Source organism: Orcinus orca, chromosome 1, assembly GCF_937001465.1.
Source record: "Orcinus orca chromosome 1, mOrcOrc1.1, whole genome shotgun sequence".
Taxonomy (NCBI): domain Eukaryota; kingdom Metazoa; phylum Chordata; class Mammalia; order Artiodactyla; family Delphinidae; genus Orcinus; species Orcinus orca.
The window spans coordinates 188,421,174-188,445,362 of record NC_064559.1 but is presented as its reverse complement, the minus strand read 5'-3'; the positions used below and the strand labels follow the sequence as shown (position 1 = coordinate 188,445,362).

The window sequence follows — 24,189 nt, the reverse complement described above, 5'->3', positions numbered from 1 at the left end:
CGGCCATCTCTGTGCTGATGTCTGGCACACAGTGGGCACCAGGTCAACGCGCCAGGCCAGGTGCTGCCCTGGGCAGGCGCTCATTCAGTAAATAGTGGTGGAATGAATGATGAAAGGGAAGAGGGAGGAAAGGAAATAAGGCAAGCAGGTTGATTTGCTGAACTGAGAAGCTGGTCTCCTAGGAGCCAAGGGGTAGAAACATGGGCTTAAGATCGGGGAGGGGACTCCCTCAGAAAGACTGAGTTTAACACTCACACCAGTGAGTTACTGATAGAGGGCCGGCAAACACAGGGATAAAGGCCATTCCAGATAAAAGGAAAAAGAAGCACAGCATGAGACACAATCCAGTGACAAACTCTGCAGAAAGAAGCAAGATGCCCACCCTCCTTTACATTTCAGAAATGAGAAGAACTGAGGGCCCTGCACTTTCTCTCTGGTTGAGATCTGCACAAACTCGCCTACCTTATGCATGACGATCTTCCTCTGGGCTGGCTCTGCCACATCAATCATCTTCTGGACCACATAGTTGGCGTACTGGTCCTTCATCATGGTGTATAAGGCACTGTGGGGACCATCGTTCATAGTGCACACCTCGTCGATGAGCACAGCGCGCTCCGTACGGGAGGCATGAGTGACACACTTCTCCACAACATTGCTGTAATGAGATAAATCCAGGGACAACTCTTAGAGGGACCCTGTTAGGCTGTGCTTGTCTGGCCTCTGCCCTGACCTCAGGATCAGCAGCAAAAGAGCTCTTAATATTTTGGGCAGATTAATTCCTCTTCTGTTTGGCTCTATGAGACTCCACCTTTGCCATCTGTGACTTCCAATGTGAACCATGGCCGAGACCAGGTCTTGGAGGATACCAGAACCCAACCCTCTAACAGGTGAGGGTAACAAGCCCAGGTAAGTGAAGGTTCACAAGACTCGTTAACAGCTGAATTGGTTAATGAGCATAATTTCAACAGGTATCAGAATCTATCAATTCTTTGCTCACCTCTGTGAGCTTAATGAGGCCAGGAACAAGTCTCACTTACATCTAGATCTCTAGTGCCAAGCACAGAGCCTGGCACTACAGACTTGGTCTACAGACTTATTGGGTGAAGGAAGATACAAGTAGGAACCACAGCCCTCATTCAACTACTTCACGCTGCCTCTGAAGAACAAGAAGAACCCCCAGGTATGTCTGCATTTCTAAACATTTCACAGATGTATCATCTTGGGAAAGGAAAAAAAGAAATGTGGTTACATTAAATCAGAGTTCTTCTACAATCCAGAGGGGCTGCAGTAGCTGATGAAATTACACCCGGCCATGCTCAAGGGCGCTCACCATCCAGGAGTGACTGACTACTCGTGAATGTTTGGTTTTGTTAAGTCAGCACTACTCTGCACCTGTGGCTCTGTGGGTATGACGAAGTTGTGTGATGTCAAAGAACAAGAACAATACTTATTCTTTGTATTTGTATTACTGGAGCCCATACTTCGCAGAGAGAGCATTTGGTAGGTGGGCCTCGCAAAGAGTTCATGACTGGGGGAAGAGCTGCTCTGGATCACAGGACACTCAGGTAGAAAAGGAACTTTCAAACCTAGCTAATGCAGAAAGCTCTTTTCTGACAATCCTGAAAGACGGCCATTTAGCCTCTGCTTGGGAATTTCCAGTGATGTGGAAGTGATTCTAGGGCATCCTACCATACGAGTGAAGGGCTTTGTTAAACATTCTTTACATACTGAAATAAAATACGCTTCCCTGAAATTTCACCCATTTGTCTTCATTTTGCCTTCAAGGGCTGAAAAAAGGATGTGTATACCCACTCCAGAAGCACCAAAAAAGCAGAGATAGTGTCTTACTCCTTCTTTCAAAGGCCAGCCCCGTCAATAACTGAACAGTCATCACAAATAACCATCACCAGAACAAGTCCCTATTCCAGAGGTTTTTAAACCATAAGAAGGTGTTGCTTCCATGGAGCTCTGACAGGACCCCCTCCATGTTACCTGGTTTAGCGTACTGAGTATTTATTATTCACATGCTTTTATTTAGAAAACAAAATTCTCAAGCTGAATGTCCAAGAACTACCATCCTACCAGATATTTTTTCGATCTTCCTTCTTAAGATACACAGAGTAAATCAACTGATAATCAATCAGGTTTAATTAAGACAACAGCCTCTCCCTTCTGATACAGGAGCAATATGGGAAAACTTTTACCCCCACCTTCCTTCCACAGTACTATGCAATTCTAGCACAAGCTGAAGGTGTGGCATGTGGAAGTGAATCTCCTAATAGCCACCGCCTTCTCCCTTAGCAGAAAAGGGAGTTAAGACATTACTGAGCTGGTTCAGTAGCACAAAGCCAGTCACGATCTCCAAATGTTCAGGCAAAGAACTCATCACTTTTTAGAACTGCCTGGCTGGGTTGTACCTTCATCCACCCGAGGACTGCTTCCCCTACAAAGTGGTCAGGATTAGAATAGGATTTTCTGCTAAACTAGGTTGCAGACAGGACACACATTCTTCTGGGTGGAGGACTGAATCCTCAGCAGTGACCTGTCTTCCAAGAAAGTAAGCAGGTAGATCAGCTACCACCACTTGATAGGATCACTGATCAGGATCCCACTTGGCCAAAGGCTTCCTTCCACCTTAACACACAATCCATATTGTTCCAGTCTTTAAAGTCTATTCTAGCGTTTCTGAAACTGTGGTTCCCAACCCATTTATGGCTGAGGAAATCAACTTAGTGATTTGAGACTCGTTTTTTTTTTTTTTTAATGAAACAGAATAGTAAGTGTCAGAATTAATTATGAGCAATATATCTTCAGTCACCTGTGCATGCACATGCCTATGCACTCAAAGTCAATGAAATATTTACTTTGTATTCCGTATTAACATCCAAAATGTCATAAGGTCACTAATCTGTTTAATTGATTTGTTTCTATTATTTGATTTTCAAATTTACTGGCTCCTTCTTCTGTTATCTCTAATTTACTGTTGAAGCCATACAGTGAATTTTATTTCAGATGTTATATTATTTTTCTACTCTATAATTTCCATGTTATTCTTTCTATAATAAAGCTTCTAATTCTCTACTAACATTTATCTTTTCATTTCATTACAAGCATATTTTCCTTTACATCCTTGAGTATAATTAAAATACTTTATAATACTTTAAAATATAGTATTTTAAATACTAATTACTTCAAAATATAATAACTTTATAAAATGCTTTATAATCCTGCTCTGCTAACTCCAACATCTAGGTGGTATAAAACTATTCATAGGGTTTTTTCTATTTTTTTCTTTTTTCTTGAGTATAGGCCACATATTCCTGTTATCTAGACATGGCAAATGATGCTCTGTCATATTCCTCCTACGAGTGTTACTCCTTCACCCCCCCCTTTTTGGTACGCAGTTAACTTGGCTGAACAAAAACTGCAAAATTCTCCCATGCAGTAGGCAGCAGATGAAACCTCAGTTCAATTCTTTTAGCCTTAGTTGGGTTGCCTTGAGTTTGTCCTATACAAATGAGGTTCAGGAGTCAACCAGATATTTAGAAAGTTTAAATTTAGGCTTCCTCCTCCTCCCTGGTTCTCTTCCTTTCCAGGATTTCTCCCGTCATTTTGTCACTCCCATGGTCATCATTTTGTAACTTTCCTAATTATAGTCAATACCGTATTATAAATCTCAAAGTTGCTAACAGGCTAGATCCTTAATGGTTCTCAACATAAAAATGATAATTATGTAACATAACAGCTAATGCTACTGTAGGAATCATATTACAACATATAAATGTATCAAACCAACACGTTGTACACCTTGAACTTGCAGGATGTTACATGTCAATTATATATCTCCCCCTCCCCAAAAAAAGGAGGGGGAGGAGGACGGGGACGTTTTCCCAGTGCAATTAACCTTCTTCCAAGTATCAACAACCTCCCCTACTCCTCTCTGGTTATCTCCCTGCTCTCTAATGTCTTCAGGTAGTTTTGGGCACTTTGTCAACAATTTATTAGTTGTTATCTGTGAGAGGATTGGGCCCAAAGTAGCTACTAGGTCATTATCAGACCACAACTCTATTATAATATTAATACTTAACACTATATCCAAGAGTGAGATATTAAATACACTGAACAAGAAAGTAAATAGGACAGCGACCCCCAAAAAAGAACTAAGAGATTCTGTCCCCTATTTCCCTGATCCCGACAAATGTCCAAAAATAGCAATACAAGGTCTAAGAGATGACCCTGATGTGCTTAGGCTGTTGAGACACTGGCTCTGTGGGTGCTTTTATTTCTTTTCTCTATTTTCCATGCTGTAATGTTATAAGATTTCACAAATTAAAAGTGAACAATTTAAAAACATCAAGGTTGTATGAGTCACACCTGCCTTGCAATTTATTTTAAAAACTAGAGAAGAAAAATATTCCAAAAATACAGAATACTATGTTATGTGTATGATAGGATATACAGACTCTACTCAGAGTATCACACCACTAAGCCGCTGGAGGGCCATTCATTCATTCATTCATTCAGCTGCACCTGGTCTTAGTTGCGGCATGCGGGATCTTTACTTGTGGCATGCGAACTCTTAGTTGCAGCATGTGGGATCTAGTTCCCTGAGCAGGGATTGAACCCGGGCCCCCTGCATTGGGAGCGCAAAGTCTTAGCCACTGGACCACCAGGGAAGCAACAATTTCTTCTCCAACCTCTGCCACTTATAAGTTACCTAAGACATCTTTCACAACCTGGGAATAACTAGTACATTTTATTCTTGGGCTGGTATGATATGAAGACTGAAAAGAGATTTTGAAAAATATTAAGGCCTATATATAGATATGGTCACCTGCCCCTTAACTCAGGTATCAAAAAGGAAATTGAGTAAAGAACATTTCACAATTCCAAACAAGTAAGTTACTAAAATACCCAGTTTACCAAAGTACAAAATGTATATGCTTTAGAAACATATTCCCCAAATTTCAAAGTGGCGAACTCTGGGGGAATGAGGAGCCCACTAAGAGATGTCTTATGTTTCATACTTTGTAGCAGAACTCTTTGACTTTTTTAGCTATGTATACTTTGAGGAAAATAAACATTAAAACAAAAAAAGTATGAAAATTTCTCTAGAGCTGAAATACTATTTAATCATCTCTTCTGGAAAATAGTCTGAGTAATTCAAAGCACATACCTTGCAAATTTGTGCTGACTCAATACAAGTACATTCCCTCGAATTTCTGCTACAATTTTACTTTTATCCTCAGGACGACCATGCTCCAATACATGCTGGATTACATAATTTCCATATTGATCCTATTTGAGAAACAACAAGAGAAATTTTTAAATTTATATATAAACAGGCTCTATGTTACTTAAATCCTTATATCTAATCAACACCCATCTTCCTGTAAGACCATGATGGCTTACCTGAACACTAATGAACACATAAGAATTTTTTAAATGGATAGGTAGTGACAATTTTTCCCTGTCATTACAAAACAGGAACACATTATTACTAGACAATGGTTTCTATATATATATATATATATATTTATGCCCAAAGGTCCTAGTCAGGGTCTTCATAAAGTACTATACACAAAAATGTAGGCCTCTTCTCATTTAAAAAAAAAAATAAAAAAGAAGAGAAAGTAGGTGGGAATAAAGAGCTGTTTTTCTCTCTAACAGAAATATACAAATGGGTCTGTGCGCCTGTCTTTAACAAAGAAAAACTGGAAATACTCACAACACCTAATTAAGTAACATTACAAGCACACAATGGAGATACTCATCTAAAGTGAAAGATGCTTTGAAAGAATAAGTGTGTGTGAGCAAGGAATTCCAAAGGCAGAAACATTTATTTGTAAGATGTAAAAAATTAAAAGTGCACATATAATGCTTTTTAAGAGCGCCTATGCCAAATGTGCCTGCTTCTGGACAGCAGGGTTATGGGTGGTTTCTTCTGTTCTGCTGCTACTTTCTGTACTTTCAAGCTTTTCTACAATGAATATTTAATACACTTATAATCTCACATCTCTCACCAAAACAAGCAACAAACACTGCCCAAAAATTGCTTCAGGACAACATACTCTATGTAGAAATTGTTCAAACAGTATGATATGGGAGACAATTTTAGTAGAAGCAAGACAAAGTACCAAAACTAGAAAGAAAAAATCAACTAATCCACTTAGTTCATTTGCAAAGATGAAACTGATAGACTAAATGGCCTGCCTAAGTGGCCACAGCTAGCTTAATCCATGACAAGAGTTCTGGCTTTTGACAGTTCTTGGCAGATCTCTTGATGCATCAGAGGCAGATCTCAACTCCAAGGCCAGGGTTCTACTCATTACCCCTATTCATAAAACACGAACCAGGCTGGTGCAAATGAAAACTTGCCCAGAGCTTCAATGGGCATTTTAAGCACATTAACCTCTTCTGGAACAGATACCTGTGCTAAGAAAACACAAAAGCCCACAGGTGTTTGCAGTTACTCTACTGGCAACTCCACTACCTGTACAAGTTGCTCTGTGTGCTGGTGAAGCTCCTCTAAAATAGGGAGTGTCTGGTCAGGGAGACAGTGCTCCAGGATCCTCTGAATCACTCGGCAGCCATAAGGATGTGTGGACAAAGCAAACACCTAGGGCAGACCAACACAAACAAGAAAGCCAAAAATAACAGTTGCCACTTTCAGTGCTTCAGTATTGTTTACATACATTATCCCATTAATCCTCCCAATGACCCTGAGAGATAATCATGATTAAAACTGAAGCTCCTAGAAGTTTACATAATGTGCCTACAGTCATATAGGTAGTAAATGACAGAGCCAGGATTTTATTTCCTAGTCTTGACTCCAAAGCCCAAATTATAAGTATGGCATTTAAGTTCTCTCTACATACAATAAGGTGAGCATGTATGTGTGAGGATAAACTTATTTCTTAAACCCATTCTAGGAATTCATAGATGTACACAAATTCAGAGCTAAGAAGGACTTTATTGAGAAAAAGCTTATTTAGAAAAGAACAGAGAATTGGTCAAGGTCATAGAAAACACACTTAGTTAAGAGTCCACAGTGTCAAAGGATGGGTTTAAAAACAGAAAAAAGAAGGGCTGGGATCAAAGCCTGAATGCTTTCACATAACTACACTGTAATGTTCTGAATTTCAGCTTTATAAAAACGCTAAACACTCACAGTCTGGAACAACTTGACTTATTTCACTCAACATTATGTTTCAAATATTTACTTATAATACTGTGGGCTTCTATCGTTTATTCTGTATATCTGTATAGTATAATGTTGGGAAAATATGTGGTTTGTTTTTTTGGGGGGGTCCAATCCTCTCCTGATGGACATCTGGTTTATTTAGTCTTTTCCTATTAGGAGAATAATGCTGCTTTAAACATGTCTAAATACGTCTCATGGTATACATGACCAAACATTTCATCAGGTATATACCTAGGCCAAGAGTGCTAGATCACAAGAAATATAAATGTTGAACTTTAAAAGATACTAAATTATTTTCCAAAATGGGTCTATTCCCACCAGCAGTGTATCTAGATCTCACATCCCTGCCAGTACATAGTAACCAATGGTAGAAAATGGTCTACGGGACTTCCCTGGGGGTCCAATGGTTAACACTCCACGCTTCCACTGCAGGGGGGCACAGGTTTCAATCCCTGGTTGGGAAACCGAGATCCCACAAGCCGCGTGGTGCGGCCCAAAAGAAAGAGAGAGAGAGAAAAGAAAGAAAATGGTCTACTATCTGTGGTCTTAGTTTGCATTTTCCTGATTACTTCTTCTGTCTATTCAGGCTTTAAGCCCATTTTTGCATTAATTTGTATTGTTCTCCTTGATTTCAGGAGTTCTTTATATATTCTGGCTATCAATTCGTGGGCATTTTCCATCTTGAAAATATTAGCTCCCATTCGGTGGCTTAATCCTTTTCCTTTCTCGTATATTTCACACACACACAAATGTAAAGATAAACAGACCTACTCTTTTCTTAATTAACTCAGAAAATCCCAATAACCCTCAAGTTAGTGTCTGTAATCTACTTAACCACTGTAGTTTTAAGTGAGCAAAACCTAAACAATTCTAAAATCCCATTTCGATCTAGGCTTTAGCAGTACCCATGACTACACCTGAAAATCTATTTGGTATTTCCAATTTTTCCCTTTTCAAAAACAAAAACAATTTCACACACCCAAAAAGATGTATTTTACCCTCTTGTCCCACCTAGCTTAGGAGACTGGGAGAAGGTTGTTTTTTGGCAAAAGAAATTAATGATAACCGCCAATTGAGGGGCAATTCTGGAAAAACTAGGGTATGACAAAATATCAACTCTGCTTGGAAGCTAGCGCTAAAAGCACACTAGTCCTTACGATATATAAGTAAATAGGAGAAACTGGAAGCTATCTCTGGTTGTGTGCCACTTAACAGAGTTCAAACCAACCTGATCACTGCCCCACCCAACCCCCCCAAATTAAGAAGCACCTTGTTATTTTAAAGACATAGTGACACATAACCTGTAAGATTAGTTCTGTAAATGACCTAAATTTTAAAACATGATAAAAACTTTTAAATATCAAGATAAATAGTACTTAACCAAAGGAAAAAATTTATTCTTCAAGTATCTGATGACAGTACCTCATCCTGACATGAGCGGATATCTGCATTAATGATGGAGAGAACACCCATGGACAATTAAGGGAAGAACCTTGGGTGCACAGAGCTAGGTACCTGACCCCACTGAATAGGACTACTACTTACTGCAGTCTAAAGTACACTAAGCTCTTTAGAACACTCCACAAACCCCATCCTGTTCTCTGTTCACAATGGAAACATCCATCAACTTGCTTCCCTTATTTCTTTCCTAAGGCACTTACCTGTCCCTTAAACGCATCGATGATAAACTGCAAAGATTGGGGTTGCACACATTCAATGCATTTCTGAACCACGTGATTGCCATTCTGGTCTTTCACACACTTCAGGACATGGCCATCTAGCTCCCGAACCATCTCATTCTATTGGAGACAAGGAAAGAAAGCACCACCAGAATCACAGAGAGCAAACACCTGGACGGTCAACGTTCTCCTCACCAAACACAAAAGCACTGATCAGGGAATCCGTGACAATTAAAGTGGGACAACTCAGCTGTGGCACTCTGACAACCTGGTAACAAACGAAGACTGGAGTTTTTTCACGTGTTAACAAACTTCCTATAATAATAACCAGTCTTTTTTTTTTTTGATTCTTTTCTTTTTTTTAAAAAAAAATTATTTATTTTTGGCTGCACTGGGTCTTTGTTGTTGCATGGGGGCTTTCTCTAGTTGCAGAGAGAGGGGGCTACTCTTCGTTGCGATGTGTGGGCTTCTCATTGCAGTGGCTTCTTTTGGTGCGAGCACAGGCTCTAGGCGCACGGGCTTCAGTAGTTGTGGCTCGCGGGCTCTAAAGCTCAGGCTCAGTAGTTGTGGCGCGTGGGCTTAGTTGCTCCACGGCATGTGGGATCTTCCCAGACCAGGGCTCGAACCCGTGTCTCCTGCATTGGCAGGCAGATTCTTAACCACTGTGCCACTGGGGAAGCCCAATAATAACCAGTCTTAAGAAAGTTCTCTAACTTGCAAAAGACCTGTCTGGGAGTTACCAAAAAAGTGCAGTCATCTTCAAATTATAAACGAGCCGATATCAAATCAACTACACTGTATTAGAGAATTTCACATACAATTCATCATGTTTTCACCATGAGAACCCTGTAAAGTACATATTACTAAAAATGAGAGTAGTTAATCTAGAGCTTACTCTAGGCTAAGTAGACCTCTAAATGCTTAACATGCTTTGACTCACAATCTGCCTCACAATCCTATGCAGTAGACACTATTACAGAGGAGGAAATCAAGGCACAGACAAATTAGCTGACTTGTTAAAAATCACAGACCTAGACTTGCTCCTATTCAAACCCAAGCAATCTGATTCCTGTGTGTGGCAAAACAGACCATGTCAGCAAACCACCTGTCAAATATTACCCTGCACACCTTCCTCCACCCATATATGTGAATATATGAAGATATTGAGTCTGAGAGGGGTTAAGCAATGTATTAAAACTACAGACAGTGACTGAATCAGAATTCTAGCCCAGTCTGTGGCTCCAAAATGATCTTCCCATCAGGCCAGACTGACTGCAACGTCAGCTGGAGCAATACTCTCAGTTCATGAAATGTGTCCAAACTCAGGGAAATACAGAAGGCCAGGGACTTCCCTGGTGGTGCAGTGGTTAAGAATCCGCCTGCCAATGCAGAGGACATGGGTTTGAGCCCTGGTCTGGGAAGATCCCACATGCCGTGGAGCAAATAATCCCGTGCGCCATAACTACTGAGCCTGAGCTCTAGAGCCCGCGAGCCACAACTACTGAAGCCCATGCGCCTAGAGCCCGTGCTCTGAAACGAGAAGCCACTGCAATGAGAAGCCCACACACCGCAAAGAAGAGTAGCCCCCGCTCGCCACAATTAGAGAAAGCCCGTGTGCAGCAGTGAATACCCAATGCAGCCAAAAATAAATAATTTTTTTTAAAAAAAAAAGGCCAGACAATGAGTAAGTGACTCTGTGTGTGTGTGTGTGTGTGTGTGTGTGTGTGTGTGTGCGTGTGTGTGTGTGTAGGTGTGTTGGGATTTTGACTGGACCCCATCCCCAAACTTGCTGCCTCAGGTCTCAGGCATACTTAAGCTGAATACCTGTACCACGGCTGGGCCCTGGTACTTGCTGCCCAATTTCCTTGCTATATACAACCTCTGTATATTAGTTCCACTGTGCTGACTCCATATTTATGGTAGAAGACTACAAGCCAGTTTATAATGATGACATTTGTGAATGCAATGTCTTAAATCCCTGAGATGTTAAACATGTCAAAGCAACTAAACGATTTTCTAATTAAAGAAATTCAAGACTACAACGCCAGGGACTAAACAAGCAAAACACAAGAGACTCAGGAAAGTTTCCTGAAGCAATTAATCAAATGTCAGAAAAGAATAATTTACTACGGAAATATAATTATAGGAATGATAAATAGAGAAGGACGCCTATATAAAGATAAACACAAGGGACACTTCTAATAATCAAAATGAAGGAGAGGGGGCTTCCCTGAACATTTTCTTGAGCCCAAAGAGGTAAAAACTCCACTGGAGATGAGTTTATTTCAGCTAAAATACACTTACATCTGGAAAAGAGTAAATTATTCATACCAGGAGCAGTAGTTTAGACCCAGAACAAGAATCACAGAGAAACCAGACCAGGAAAAGATATGCAGGAATAGCAGGTAGAAAGAACAATTGCCAGGGGGAAAGGAAAGGGGGGTAAAAACTACTACAATGTAGCCATTGGATCAGAAAAACAAAAAACAAAAAACAGGAAAATCTGGAGAAAAAATCAACAATTTATCATAATCCTGGGAGAGGGCAAAGATGGGGAAAATACCTGGGAAACCGTAATTTCCTGCTTGCTTTCAGTAAGCGGGCATTATGGTCAAAAGAGGAAAAAAATTTGCATGTTCAAATCAAACAAGAAAATTAAAGAGGAAAGATTCAGCCATCAAATTTTCATCCCTCAACATCCCAGGGAAAATTAAAACTGACAATGATCTGAACATTAAAAGAAAACAAACTAGTAGCTTCACCCCTTCTTCTAATTACTCACACACAGCACCCCTATTACTGCTGTATCTCCAGTACTGGCACTAAATGAATGAACTCCCAACCTGCCATGTGTCTCCAACATTCCCTCTGCCTTCACCAGCGTCCCGACATGCCTATCTGAGTCTCACGGCTTAAGGACTTTGGACTCCCCAGCCTTCAATTGCCATTGCTGACACCAGCGCAGCATTCTGTTGTGTTTTGTTTTGAACTGGGAGTGGTGGGTGCCTCGTCTGGCTCAGAACTTGAGTCCATAACAAAGATTCTCATTACTGAACTTTGTTCTCAGAGAGGGCAAGTGGCTCATCATTGCCAGACCACGGCCATCCCCTCCATCGAGAAGGGCTGAGTGAGTTCGGAGCCCAAAGGCTGAGGGTTCAGATCAGCAGCACCTGAAGGCTCATGGCACTGCCTAGCGCAGACACAGCGCGGCACACCTGCCCGTGGGCTGGTCAGGCTTCCCGGGCCTCGTGGTCTATGTGGGGCCCATTGGACCTGCTCTGAGGCCATCGGCCTCTTCACGTGCTTTCTGTGCCAGCTCCCACTCACAGCACCCAAACAGTTCAGATTTCTGTCCCTTTTTTCCTAACTCCTCTGCAGCCCAGACTTCTCCTCCTGCAAAGCCTCCCCTCAAAGCCTCGGGCACGTGCTCTCACGTCTCACCACTGCTTCCCGTCACCCTTCCCCACGCGTGCTCCGTGGGCAGGGCTCAGTCTCGGCCATCTCTGTGCTGATGTCTGGCATACAGTGGGCACCAGGTCAACGCGCCAGGCCAGGTGCTGCCCTGGGCAGGCGCTCATTCAGTAAACAGTGGTGGAATGAATGAATAAGAGGGTGCAAGTGAAGAAAACTGGAAGGTGGGTTGGAAAAAAGTTTTGTCTGTTGGGTGGTCAGTTCAGGTAGAAGAAAAGGACCACCTTACCTGCTTCAACTCTTGCCAAACAAAAAACCCACCTCTAAAATCACACCTACTAAAGACTACGGTCTGGTCAAAGGGAAAAGTGTTTGAAACCACTGGTTTTAACACAAGACACTTGATCCACTATAAACTTACAAAATTAATTGCACAGTTCATGCCTGCCATGCACAGAAGGTAGCCACAAGCACCAAAGAAAAACTGTGAAAGAAAACTAAAGACTGACAAACTTACGAGGTTCACTACATGTACCATGAAGAAACATCAAACACCAAGAGAAAAGTTAAAGGGGAAACTTACAATTACCTGCTGGTCTGAGGGAATAAACTCAAGAGCTTTCTGGATAACACGGCAGCCATACATCTGCAGTGCCAGTGACAGGACATGGCCTCGAATCCGTTCAGCCAAAGCCAGCTTCTGTTCAAGGCTGCCAAACTAGACATAATGTGTGGGTGAACACCATTACTTAGGTAGAAAGAAAGAAACCAGAGAAAGCAAAGCATTCATTATTCTGTATCAACCATTGGCATACCTCTTTTAGCCCTGTATTCTATGATAAACTAAACCTTTTATTTAAAAAGCCTTTGTTTCTTCAAACCAGTGGTTATCAGCCTCTGATTATGAGGAACTCTTTAATGTTAAAAAACTTCTCAGATATCCAACTGGAGTGGTTTCACTACTAGTATCTGCTAAACAAATAGGCAATTCCTCAAAGCTGTCCTTAACTCATCAATACTATTAAATATACCTATATGTCCAAGAGCATTTACATTTATTCTTAAAACAATAGTACCTGTGGAAGACATTGTTTATTACGGCTTTAGACAATGTCTGGGGAAGATTCAAGAACTTCTTGCAACAAATCTACATCACTTCAGTTGTCTGAGCCTTATAAGCTGAAAACAAGTTCTTCTTTCATCTCTATGAAGTTTAAGCCAAAGCACACATGCACACTGCTCTGAATATACTGTTCTATATTACTATAAGAATTGATAATGTCTATTTATACAAGTCAACAGAATAGGGGGAAAGTTAGTAAAATCAAGGGGTATGACAGCACAATGTTAAAACTCTTCCTAGAATGTTTCTCCATCCCTGGCTTTTTATTTTCATTTGAATAGCACGTGAGACTGGAAGAGACTTTATGAATAAGGCTGCCCAACCCACTCATTTCCCATACAAGAGAACTGAAGTCCAGGGACATTCTCTAAGTCAGAGAAGTTCTCTAGCTTGTCCCAAAATCATACTGCTATAACCCACTGTTCATTCAGCCACCCCTAGCTGCATTAACCTCTGGAGCTGGAGATCTCTCTATTTTTATATCTGTGACAAAACGGCATTCGAAAGTCAAAATTACAAGAGCCGTGTTTAGGCTGATATCTTAATCCGTAGCTGGAGAACTCAGAGTCAAAGAACTTAGGTCTTAATGAGAAAAGCTGGGAAGATAGAGGCTGTGAGTGAGCCATTTTTTTAATCTTCACACAAACCAAACAAAGTAAGATGTAAGAAGTTTACAAATTTCTTTTGTTGGGGGGCAGGTAATGTGCAGAGTTGCAGCATTTTCCCCCTGTACCAGATGTTTCATCTCAATGCTTCACTCCTTTCTGGATTTATAATGGGGTTGTTGATACCAGTACACCACAGCTACAATGATTAGCAAGAAATCCCTGCGTTTCTGACATTTTAGTTTAGAAGAGGAAATAGACATTAATCCAACCATCTCGTTAATCCTTTCCAAGGAAAATGATAACAAGAGTGGACATTGTCCACATTAATGAAGGAACAATAAGGAACCAAGGCTGAAGGATCACCCAAGAAGCAGCATTTAACAATCCTCATGACTGTGGTTTATGATGAAAAACACCAGAGTTGGTGTTCAAAGATAATTCTCTAGGAATCCATTTTTAAAAATTCATTTTCAGAACTTTACTGTGGTCCTGCTAAAATTATCTTACAAGGATTTTTCCTCCAAAAATGACACTTTTAGTGAAACTATTTTAGCAATCAGAAATATTGTGCGGGATCCTAAATGGGGAGAATGGTCCTACAAACACATTTCTAAAATACACTAGCATCATCTGCTTGGGTATTTAAATGATGCACTACTGCTAATGAATTGGAGAAACATTTAAATGTGCCTCAAAAAGACCACTCACGCTTCATTTTGAGGACTGGAATGAAATTGCAATTCTAAAAACAGCTAATGAAAATCAAAATGCTATGGAGACTGTCTAAAGTCAAAGGACAGAAAGAACAAAGGCTTACTTCAAAGAACTTCTGAATGACGTAATTTCCAAATACATCCACCATAAGCTGGTAAGCGGCCTGAAGGATTTCATTGAAGACAAGCTGGCGCTCAGCTGGTGTGGCACGCTCAAGTTTCAGCTGAATGAATCTGAAGTACATAGTAAAAAGGGCAATCACAGCATTTTAGGAAGACTTGGAAAGTATATAAAGATTAGCTCACTTTATATAATATGTCAGTTCTGAAACTAAATGTATGTGTGTGCATGTGCATATACACAGAGGCACAACAGTGTTATTTAAATAAATCACTTGAGCTCACTTCCAATTGAAGAATTACTGAAAAGGAAAAAAAAGTTATATTGTGAAGTATCCCCTAATTTAACTGAGCTTTTAGAAGTATATTTAAATTTTAGTATACTTCATTACAACAGGACATGTATTTATGTGTGGGACTGAGAGGGAGCTGAAAAGGGGGCGCAGGAAAAGAGAGAAGAGGGTAAAAACAGGCACAACACAGGGAGAACTCTACCGGACTTTTTCTTTTAGGAACCAGTCCAACATCAATAAACTCAAAGCCTATGGTCCTTATTATAGTCTTTAACTCACATTCATATGAAGCAGTACATATTTATTAATGATGTGGAACAGTTGTCATCTATGTGCAGTCTCTTTCTAAAGTAGTAGCTATTCAGTTTGCCTTTTTTAGCTCAGGTGACTATATCAGAAAAACCATGTTCTTCTCCCAACCTGGCCTTTAGGATCTAAATATGAGAAATCCTTGCCCAGTAGTAGCAAGCTGGCAGAACTTAAAGAGGAGGTAGGTTCTTTGGGAGTTGTTTTGGTGGAACTGTCAGAGAGAAAGAAAGAGAAAGGGAGAGAGAAGGATGGATGATGTCACCATAAATCTGCTTTTTTCTGAGGACCAGGGTCCCTTTCTGTGAAGTCCATTGGAACAGGGAGTGGTAACCAAAGCTAAATTCTGTGTTTTATAATAGCATCTTCTAACCTCTGTGCACACTCTCACTTCTACAGAATATGGAACAACAAAGAAAAGTGGTGGCACCATCTTACTCCTGAGCCGAGATCCAAATTTGCATTTGAATAGTGTCTCTTTGAGAGCAAGATTCTTAATAGCGATTCAAGTAGCAAAAGTGTACACATGTCTTTGTGTTAGTGTTTCTGTATTTCTTAAACTGCAGACATTCTGGGAGGTTCTCATGAACAAAGGAACACCAGACTAATCTTTCAGAAAGGTAAAAAGGTTTGTTTCAGCATGTGATCCAGATTACTAAATGGCTACTCTCCATCACTTGTATATCTGCTGACTCTCATAGCCACATCCCTCTGAAATAAGTAACAGGAAGCGTACTAAAAAGCAAACTTTGTTTCAATTATTATATGGCAATTTACTTAATGTATACCTTATCTGAAGCATGGAATTTAAGGCATTAAGAGTTCAGTTACCTTAAGTGGCAAAGCCAAGTCCTCACCTGGACCCATGCTGGTCTTGGGAAAACTCCATTATATGCCCAGCAATCTCCCGCAGTTGTAAATTGGGATACCGGTTATTTCGAAAATCTTCCAAAAGCCTGCTCCTGCCAGAGGGCATGACATCAGACATTCCATATCGCAAACGGGAAGAGGAAAAAAGGGTGCTGCTGGGGCTGAAGAGGCTGGAGGCACTGCTCGCGCTGCGGTACTTGGCTTCAGCGCCTGGAGCAGCAGAGATGTATCTTCCACTGCCATTTGTGAGTCCTCCTGTTGGTTACAGAACAGGAGAACTCAAGACTCATTCTTAACGAACTTTATTCAAGAGAGGAAAAAGCATCCTATAAATGAAATCCTGCATCACCTCTGATTTCTTTTCAATTCTGCTGCTTTCGTGTTAAGATTCAATTCTATTAGTGCCACGACTTTCATAAGACAAACTCACCAAGCTGGAAGAAAACTTTTGCACAAAAATTGAGAGGGGAATGCTGTTAACCATTGATAGGAGACTGCTAGCAATAATGGAGCAATGGTTAGTATAGCCCTTAGTAAATAAAATGAGGAAAGGTCCTGCTGTGTGAACCAGCACCTGAACACCAGGATCAGAAAAGACAAAATGCACAGAAACTTCAGTGGTTTTCCACTCTGATCTCTGTGGAGATTCCTGCCATCAGTGGATAATCCCCACTCCCATCTGAAACCCTCCCTTAAAAAAAAAAAAAATCTGTTTTTTTTTTTAGGGTACCCAGATTAGTCTGTTTTATATAGTGGACCTCCCAAAAAAGCTTTGAAGGCATGGTTTTGCCACTAAATAGAAGTCTGAAAATCACTAAGGCAACCAAGGCCAAGGATTAGACATAAGGGATAGAAAAAAAGGACGTGTGCTTTGAAATGGAAGGTTTTCCAGTTCTTCACCAGGAATGGACAGCATCTAACTCCTTCTACTGGAACAGAGCCTGAAGTGACTGCAGTAGCAACAACTTTCAGGCTACCGATATTGCCGTTTTGACTGCTGACAAGGGAATAATCATTGTGAATCCGAGACACATAAAACAGAGATAAGACTGAAATGCCTATCAAAAGATAAAACAGAATTAAAAAATTATGAGTATATATTTTCAATATATTTTTTTTACAACAGAGGGTTTCTTTTTAAACTTTAGATTGTACTATAAAAAGGATGTGAAGCCCTTTTTCTGTTTTTTCCCCCATTCCTACTTTGCAAAGTAGATAAGAAATACCAGTTAAACCACGAAGAGTGTAGGTAAATAACAATTCAGGAGCCATGAGAAAAGTCACCCAACATGAACTGCCTGTTAACTTCTACAGAGCTTTAGTGAATGTCTGGTCTGGAGTTTAATGGTAGCTATAAAAAGATACTCAGCTTGGATTTCTCCACAGAATTCCAGGGCCCAGTTTCAAAGGTCTGGGTCTCAATGAAAACAGTGGAACCAAAAGGAAATGGCTCAACATTAAATTTTGTTTAAATAGATAAATAAAAATAAAAGCTACTTGCTGAGCATTTGTCCTATGCCAGGCTCTATGCTAGAAGTATTTCATATCCACTTTCTATCAAATTCTCACTGGCATTATGGAAAGGGAGTTTTTAATTCCCATTTATGTAACAGAAAATTAAGGCCCAAAGAGGTGAAATGCTTGTCCAAAGATACAAAACCCAAAATTATCATGGCCAGAATCTGTCACTGCCCTTACAACTACACGAGACTCATTTTCAGACTCAGTTATATAATTTTCTTGTTCTAAAGCAGCGGTCCCCAACCTTTTTGGCACCAGGGACAGGTTTCGTGGAAGACAATTTTTCCATGGACGGGGCGGCGGGGGGTGGGGGGGGCAGGATGGTTCAGGCGGTAATGCAAGTGACGGGGAGGGATGTGGAGCGGCAGATGCAGCTTCACTCGCTTTGCCCGCCACTCACCCCCTGCTGTGCAGCCCAGTTCCTAACAGGCTGCCAACCCTGTTCTAAAGGACATTGTTTTTCTTGTCAAAATTCCATAATATTTCTTAACCCAAAGGAAAACATTTCTTTAAGGAAAGGAGAGAGGAGGTTTACAAGAAAAGAGAATAGTAGCCATATGGCTGCTCTTTATTCCATTTCAAAAACAATTCTTTCTACCCTGGCTTGAGACAGGGGACAAACAGGCAAAGAGGTGGTAATCAGGTAAGTCAGCAGGTACTGGGAGAGTGTGGTTAAGAAGAAGGAACAGCATGAACATACAAAGTTTTGAAAACAATTTAAAAGGTTAAGAACCTGGTCACTAACAAAGGCACTTAGGGAAAAGTAACATCAACAGAGAAACAATCAAACTCTTAAAAGGCCTGACAAACACCCAAATTAACATGCAAGGTAGGAGACAACAGCATTCTGCCATGGAATGTGTATCTCTGTAAATAAACTCTCTTTCACTTAAAAAAAATAAACACGGAAGGTGGCCAGGTCCCTGATGACAAGGCTGAATGACAGGAACCAACCCTGAGCACTGCCGTACCCCTAAACTTCCAGTTATACGAGCCAACAAATGAACTTATTGTTTAAGCCACTATTCGATGGATTTTCTGTTACTGTGGCCAAAAGCATACTGACTAATCCATAACATAAATGGCTGGAGTGACTACTGGGTAGATTTATACACCTGCCCTGAAGTTTTGATTTTTGGCTTTGGTGTCTTTGGATGCCAGACAGGATACACAGACACACATATACACACACAGCTTTTATTATTGAGAAAGGAAGTATACAAATCTGAAAAAGAAAATAAATTTCTCCAGGTACTATATTATAAATGGCAAACTAACAGTCAACAGGAGTATTTTGCTCAGGCCAAATAATTTTCTTTAAACATTAAACCAACGGTTAAAGTAAATTTTTGCTTAAAAATGTGGTTTTCTGGTTGTTTTTCAAAAGGTACCTGGCAAATAGTAGACCATCATTATTTGTGGACTGCAGCTCCTTTATATGGGGAATATGCAGAAAGGTGTTTTCCAGTTCACTATAGTTTACACACCTACATGTGCTAATACCCAAATTACTACCCCCTGGAGATGGCCCCTGAAAGTGTTTGAATTTTAACCTCATTTTTAAAGGAACATTTCACGTAGGCTCTTTAAGCCTCCTAGTGATTTCACAAAGTTTTTCTATAATATTTTGACAGTAGTGGATTTCACAGAGCTCTGTCCTATGACAACATTTCCACAGAAGTCAAAGGCTTAAATGTTTTGTGTATGTGCAGGTTTCCCACTCCACATGTAAAGAGCCTCACCATTCCACCCTAACAACAAGCAAAAGCTGAAAAACCAACAATTCTTCTTAGATCCACAAGAGAGAGGAAGACAGAGCAAACGACTGTCCCCAGGACTGGAGAGACAGACATACAGGTCACCACAGCTAACCAGACCAGGGACTCAAGTGGACACCACTGCCTGAACCAGTACCAGACTAGGAAAACCTGAACTGTAACTGACAAATTAAGAGGCTCAGTGTGGATGACCCTGAAATACACAACTCCAGCCTACTCAAACTATCCTGTTCCACTAAAGGGAGGAGGAAAAAAACTAAGAAACACTTGTGAAGTTGACAGTCCAGAGGCACAGGCTCACTAAAAGACTGAGACCTAATCATAGGTCTATAGAACATTTTCCCTCCCTCCACACCTCACCACCACATCACTAAAAACCTATTTACAGCAGTTCCTTTCACTCGATGTACCAGGCATGGCTATCAAAGATAAACTGCAAGGCATATCAAAAGGCAAAAAATAAAATTTGAAGAGGAACATCAGGAACATACATGGCAGGGATGTTGAAATTATCAGACTGGGAATTTAAAACAATTATGATTAATATGCTAAGGGCTCTAAAGGAAAGTAGACAGCATGCAAGAATAGACAGGCAATGTAAGCAGAGATGGAAATCCTAAGAACCAAAAAGAAATATTAGAGACAAAAAACACTATAACCAAAATGAAGAATGCCTCTGACGGGCTTATTAACAAACTGGACACAGATGAAGAAAGAATCTCTGAGCTAGAGGATCTATCAACAGATTCCTCAAAAACCAAAAAGGAAAGAGAACAAAGACTGGGGAAAAACAAAATCCAAGGACTGTGGGGCAACTACTACAAAGTTGTAACATACACATAACTGGAATACCAGAAGGAGAAGGAGGAGAGAAAGAAACAGAGGGAATATCTGCAACAATAATGACTAAGGATTTCTCTAATGCCAGACACCAACCAGCAGATCCAGGAAGTGCAGGGAACACCAAGCAAGATAAAGACCAAAAAAACTACTCCTCCAACTATCATTTTCAAATTATAGAAAATCAAAGATACAGAAAAAATACTAAAAGAAGCCACAGGGGGGAAAACACCCCACCTACGAGGAGCAAAGGTAAGAATTACATCCAACTTCTCCTCAAAAAGTATGCAATCAAGAAGAGAAGACTGTAAGTTTTGAGAGGAAAAAACCCACCAACCTAGAATTCTATATCCTGCAAAATTATCCTTCACAAATGAAGGAAAAATAAAGACTTTCTCAGGCAAACAAAAATTGATGAAATTTGTTGCCAGTAGATGTGACTTGCAAGAAATGTCAAAAGAAGTTCTTCAGAGAGAAATATAAATAATACAGGCCAGAAACTGATCTATATAATGAAAGGAAGAGCATCAAAAAAGGAATAAGTAAAATAAAAACTTTTATTTACCTTATTCTTCATTGATCTGACAACAGTTTGTTCAAATAATAGCAACAATGTATTCAATTATGTATGCTTATGTTTATATCATATACATATATATACACACATATGCTTTATATAGCTGAAATGAATGACAGCAATGACACAAAGGATGGGAGGAAAAGGTTAAGATTATTTTGTTATTTTAAGGTCCTCACACTACATGTGAAGTCGTATAGTCTTATTTGAAAGTGGACCTGGATTAATTGTAAATGTATAATGATCCTAGGGCAACACTAGAAAAAAAAAAAAAAGTAGTAGTATAACTGATAGGTTAAGAAAGGAAATAAAATGGAATCATATAAAATGCTCAATTAAAGCCACAAAAGGCAGAAAAAGAGCAGAAGACAGAAACAAAGAAAAAAAATAGAAGACAACAGATATGGTAAATATTAACCCAACTATATCAATAATCACTTTGAATGTCAATGGTCTAAATGAACCAATTAAAGAGATTGTCAGAGTGGATCAAAAAATGTAGTCCAGGGGCTTCCCTGGTGGCACAGTGGTTAAGAATCCACCTGCCAATGCAGGGGACGTGGGTTCGAGCCCTGGTCTGGGAAGATCCCACATGCCGCATAGCAACTAAGCCTGTGAGCCATAACTACTGAGCCTGCGCTCTAGAGCCCGCGAGCCACAACTACTGAGCCCTTGTGTCACAACTACTGAAGCCCGTGTGCCTAGAGCCTGTGCTCCGCAACAAGAGAAGCCACCGCAATGAGAAGCCCACACACCACAAGGAAGAGTAGCCCCCACTCGCCACAACTACAGAAAGCCCGTGAACAGCAACTAACACCCAACACAGCCAAAAATAAATAAATTTATTTTTAAAAATGTAATCCGACTATATGCTGTCTACAAGAAACTCACTTTAAAAATAAAGACACATACAGATTAACAGTAAATGGACGGACAAAAGTATACCACGCTTAAATTAAGATGTGCTTCTACTTTATACAAAGGGTTTTCTAGTATTTCTAGCCATCTAGTATTCCATCCTTTTCCTATGTGGAATGTTTTCATTCATCTTGTTTTGCTTTCTGTACTCAGAGATTTAGTAGATGCCTAATGGGCAAAGTCCTGCCTTCTTTGCCTTTTAAAGAAAAATTCCAAAGGTGCCCAACATCTGGCTCTGTATTTATTACAGGCGGAGGCAATGTTGCTCACCAAAGTGTTTATAAAAAGTTCTCCCCAATCCACTCCCTAATATCACAGCCAGGTAGCCCTAAATGAAAATAAGCCTAAGAGTAACTGTCTTTAGTGCGTAATACTGAATCCTAACTAAGTTGATTTTCACATGGTTTGTTTTACAGATGACAAGTCACCTTCAGAGAACCAGGTGTCACAAAACACTACATTTCCATTTAGAACAGAGAAGTGCCTAAAGGGGCACACATGACTAGTAAACAACCGGAAATTAATACAGGTTACTGAACAATAAATTAGAAACAGCTACTGCAGTTCAGGCAGGCACAGAGAATACCATTTTGTTTGATCTTTGCTTTTCTTAAAGGACTAAGGGCACATACAACCTTGAATTTAAAGGACAGGAAGAATTTATTTGAAGAAGATAGGAATTCTACCATGATGATAAAACTAAATGCTTGCAAGCAACAAACAATCCAAAACAAAACTAGAATTCCATTCAAGAAAAATAAAATATACACTAACTAGTTTAACAAAAGACATTTAAGACCTACACACTAAAAATTTCAAAACTTTGCTGGGGAAAACGGTGCATGCAAAAAGATGAACCATCACCTCATGCAATACACAAAATTAATTCAAAATAGATCAAAGACTTTAAGAGCTAAAACAATAAAATTTTTAGAACGAAACACAGGAGAAAATCTTTAAGACCTTGAGTTGGGCAAAGATTTCTATACCAGAAAGCATGATAAACTGGACCTCATCAAAATTAGAACTACTGCACTTCAAAAACATCCATTTAAAAATAAAGGGCCTCCCTGGTGGCGCAGTGGTTGAGAGTCCGCCTGCCGATGCAGGGGACACGGGTTCGTGCCCCGGTCCGGGAGGATCCCACATGCCGCGGAGCGGCTGGGCCCGTGAGCCATGGCCTCTGAGCCTGCGCGTCTGGAGCCTGTGCTCCACAACGGGAGAGGCCACAACAGTGAGAGGCCCGCGTACTGCAAAAAAAAAAAAAAAAAAAAAAGATACATATATTAAAAAAAAAAAAAAAACAGAAGTTTGGGGACTTCCCTGGTGGTGCAGTGGTTAAGGATCTGCCTGCCAATGCAGGGGACACGGGTTCGAGCCCTGGTCTGGAAAGATCCCTCATACCGCGGAGCAAATAAGCCCATGTGCCACAACTACTGAGCCTGCTCTCTAGAGCCCACGAGCCACAACGAGAAGCCTGCGCACCACAACGAAGAGTAGCCCCCGCTCGCTGCAACTAGAGAAAGGCCGTGTACAGCAACAAAGACCCAACACAGCCAAAAATAAATTAATTAATTTTAAAAAATAGAAGTTTGATCTTTAAACAAGTAATGAAAAAAGCATTGAAGAGTCTATAGTAGGCACTCAACAAGTGATTGTTGAATAAATAATGAGAAAAATAACTCTGCAGGCACTGATGTTTTTTACAGTGCCCTAACACGTGTCTGTCTACTGGGAGGAAGTGTGAAAACGATATCATGGAGAAAAGATCCACACTGGGATAACAGAGATATAGGCTGGAGTGTGCACTCAAACACTTACTAGCTATGGGGTATCACGAAAGTCATTAAACCATGCTGAGTTTAAGTTTCCCTGTGTAGAGCGGAGTTACTTGAGTATTTAACATAATGAATGAACACAATGAATGAATGCTTACTTAGTATGGCTGTTAGTGATCCAAGAACTGATAGCCGGTGGCAGCAGTGTAGTATCAATAGTAGAAGCTATATTAGGAATGGCTCAATATATATTTGGTAAAGAAATGTTACATTTCCTTGGTGACAAATGGTAAATAGACTTATTGAGGTGATCACTTTGTAATAGTTAAGAATAAAGCAAACACGAACGCTTTTCTCAAGGAAACAGACTGAGCTGAGGCAAAGCACTACCAATCAAGACACAAAGTTTCTCAGGAATGGCATGTATGATTAACGTGGTACATGCAGCAA

At 40.3% G+C, this 24,189-nt stretch overlaps 1 protein-coding gene and 1 non-coding gene across 22 annotated transcripts in view; both read right to left on the bottom strand.

Annotated features, from left to right (window-relative positions):
• The window catches only part of PUM1 (pumilio RNA binding family member 1), a 127,804-nt gene that overhangs the window by 4,505 nt on the left and 99,110 nt on the right, over positions 1-24,189 (bottom strand). For 16 of the 21 annotated variants that reach the window (XM_033422339.2, XM_033422347.2, XM_033422344.2 and 13 more), the window contains 7 exons: positions 16,315-16,582; positions 14,843-14,972; positions 12,878-13,012; positions 8,866-9,003; positions 6,494-6,619; positions 5,177-5,298; positions 463-655 (listed from right to left, as the gene is read on the bottom strand). In XM_033422339.2, the coding sequence (XP_033278230.1) occupies positions 463-655; positions 5,177-5,298; positions 6,494-6,619; positions 8,866-9,003; positions 12,878-13,012; positions 14,843-14,972; positions 16,315-16,582 (1,112 nt within the window). The remainder of the gene's footprint in view (positions 1-462; positions 656-5,176; positions 5,299-6,493; positions 6,620-8,865; positions 9,004-12,877; positions 13,013-14,842; positions 14,973-16,314; positions 16,583-24,189) is intronic. The other 5 variants (XM_033422341.2, XM_033422348.2, XM_004266558.4 and 2 more) reach the window with 2 other exon arrangements.
• On the bottom strand, positions 11,894-11,978 carry LOC117200230 (small nucleolar RNA SNORD103/SNORD85). The gene has a single exon (XR_004481711.1). It is a non-coding gene; the product is annotated as a small nucleolar RNA SNORD103/SNORD85 (small nucleolar RNA).